This window comes from Morone saxatilis, unplaced genomic scaffold (genome assembly GCF_004916995.1).
Source record: "Morone saxatilis isolate NCDOM2014 unplaced genomic scaffold, NCSU_SB_2.0 Contig9, whole genome shotgun sequence".
NCBI lineage: Eukaryota > Metazoa > Chordata > Actinopteri > Moronidae > Morone > Morone saxatilis.
The window spans coordinates 7,269,810-7,272,293 of record NW_023340268.1 but is presented as its reverse complement, the minus strand read 5'-3'; the positions used below and the strand labels follow the sequence as shown (position 1 = coordinate 7,272,293).

The following is a 2,484-nucleotide window of genomic DNA, read 5'->3' as shown; positions in this document are numbered from 1 at the left end:
GGGGGGGGATGGAGGAGGAATATGAAGGATTGGCGGAAGCTTTGAGATGTGCCACGGCTACTTCTGGCAGGTAGCAGAGGAGAGATGAGAGGGAGCCTTCGTGCCAGGTGCTTACATCTTTGCTGTAGATGCGGCCCGGCCAACAGCTCAGCTGAGATGGGAGAATCAATGCAGCCTCCATCCATAGACAGACTGCCAAGGCTCTGTGTAGCTCACAGAGCTGTTTCGGGGTAAAGAGACGGAGAGAATGAGGCACAGAAGGAGAGGGAGGACAGGAAGGAGTGTGCCCAGTGAGGGGGAAAAAAGAGAGTTAGAGTAAAGGGGGGTAGATTAGGTTTACGGAAATGGGATGTGACAAGGTGAAACCGAGGCTTAGAGGACATTGGGGAAAAGACAATAAGTAGAGTGGGGTGAACTATACAGGATAGTTGAAGATGCAGTGTGTTGCAGTGAGTGGAGATTAAAGGATAATACTGACAATGCATAATACATGCAGAATAGAAAGTATAAAATGAATAGACTCAAACCACCAACGTCATATCTCCCCAGAATCCTACTCCTTTATTTCTTTTTCTTAACATTTAAACGACAAGTTGAACAGTGCTATTAAATCCAAATAGCAAGACTAAACTATTGTGACTGATAAAAATTTAATATTTAAAACTGTGTCCTCTGAAGCTACCTGAAGGCATAAATGAGCTGCCAAGGTACTGTGGATGGGAAGGTGGTACCCAAAGGGAGAGTGAGAGTGGAGTCTGAAGAGAAAGGAGGAAACGGGAGTAAAATACAATAGAGGGAAGGCAGATTGAAACTGTAGCTTTGAGAATTGAGGTGACAAAGGAAAATCAAATGTGAGAGGGACAAGGTAAGAGGAGCAGTCAAAGATAAGAGGTTGTAAGTGGTTCATACAGAGTGAAATGCATCCTAATAGTCGCCAAAGGGCAGACACTTCTTCGTAATCAAAGGGCTATCAAACTTTTTCTTTTATAATTGTTTGTTCTTGTCTCAAACTGATGAGCACTAAAGTTGGAATTAGTGACACTGCAGTGGGCTGAGATGAAATTAAAATGAAGTTGTCTTTGTAAGACAGTTGTCACGCTGTGTCTGAAAAAGTTTTTTGCTTTTACTTTCGGTTTTCTTTAAAGGAACAGTTCAACATTTTAAAAATACACTTTTGCTTTTCTGCTGAGAGTTCGATAAGAAGATTATGACTATTCTCGCATCTGTAAATACGAAGCTACAGCCAGGGCTCACTAATTAACATGTTATGTCTCGTTTCTTTAATATGTATAAAAACAGCGTTGTAAAATGACAAATTGTGGTTTTACGGGGGGATTGTGTACCAGACTACCTAGCTAGCTAGCTAGCTAACTATTCTTTTGACAACCATATCCATCTCCCAGCTGGACTTCCGGACGCCTCCTGGCTTCGACCGAACACGCAACGCCGAGATCGGCAACAAGGATATTAAGTTCAAGCACCTGGAAGAGGCGTTTACCTCAGAGCACTGGTTGGTTAGGATCTACAAGGTCAAGAATCTGGACAACAGAGAACCGCTGGACCACAAGCTTCGCAGTGTAGTCCCCAAGCAGAAGTACACCTCCAAAAAGGTAGCAGGACACATCCTGTTCTGTTTTAATCTAAACTGATTCATTTTGCCTTCTGGTTTTAGAAAGATTCAATTATGTTTTCAAAGCATAATTGACATTGTTGGTAAAAACCCACCCCCGACTTAACATCCTGAACTTACAGTAACAGTATATTTAATGGTATTCAGTTAAATATACTGTTACTTAAAGGTCCTGTAGTTTCTCCCTCGCACTTGGAAGGGGAAGAAGTAGTGAGGGAGTTGCAAGCTGCAAATGCACCACTAGATGCCACACTCACACACTTTAAAAGGATATTTATGATACTAAACAACACTCCATTACAAATAAACCAGTGTATATGCTCCAATTTAAGTTCTTAACAGTATTAATGTGTACTTGTTAGTAGCTACAGTATATTGAAGCTCTCAAAGATTTCTGTGACACTAAATTCATCCTATTCAGTCATTTCTGTCATTGGATAATACAAGGAGATTGTTTGATGGGCCAAAAGTGATATACAAGTCAGAAAATATTTGTATTTTAGAGAATGTTTTGTAATTTGAGTTATTGTTTTCTGTCCCTCAGACTGCCAAGAGGAAGCGAGGACACATCAAGAACAAGCTTGCCTTGAGGAAAGGCAAGAAACTGCAAAAAAAGTAATGATGATGATGACGAACTCTTCTAGGAAAACAAACAAATGCGAAGAAACCTCGAACAACCAATGAAGAAGAACAAAGGGGCCGTTTATCTTGCACTTGGTCTCAAGCGCTTCTCATTAGAGCTCCCCCGTGTGTTGAGGAAGTTAAAGTGTCATATCTGGCTAGCTCCAGAACTGTTGTGCGTTTTATCCTGAGGATCTTTGTCTTGTTTATTTTCTCCTGTTTTTTTTTTTTTT

The 2,484-nt window shown here is 41.0% G+C and overlaps 1 protein-coding gene across 1 annotated transcript in view; it reads left to right on the top strand.

Annotated features, from left to right (window-relative positions):
• The window catches only part of LOC118343040 (dolichyl-diphosphooligosaccharide--protein glycosyltransferase subunit STT3B-like), a 69,641-nt gene extending 67,163 nt beyond the window's left edge, over positions 1–2,478 (top strand). Inside the window, exons 15-16 of the mRNA XM_035681764.1 lie at positions 1,404–1,610; positions 2,175–2,478. Of these exons, the coding sequence (XP_035537657.1) occupies positions 1,404–1,610; positions 2,175–2,249 (282 nt within the window). The 3' untranslated portion in view covers positions 2,250–2,478. The remainder of the gene's footprint in view (positions 1–1,403; positions 1,611–2,174) is intronic.
• Positions 2,479–2,484: the final 6 nt, after the last annotated feature.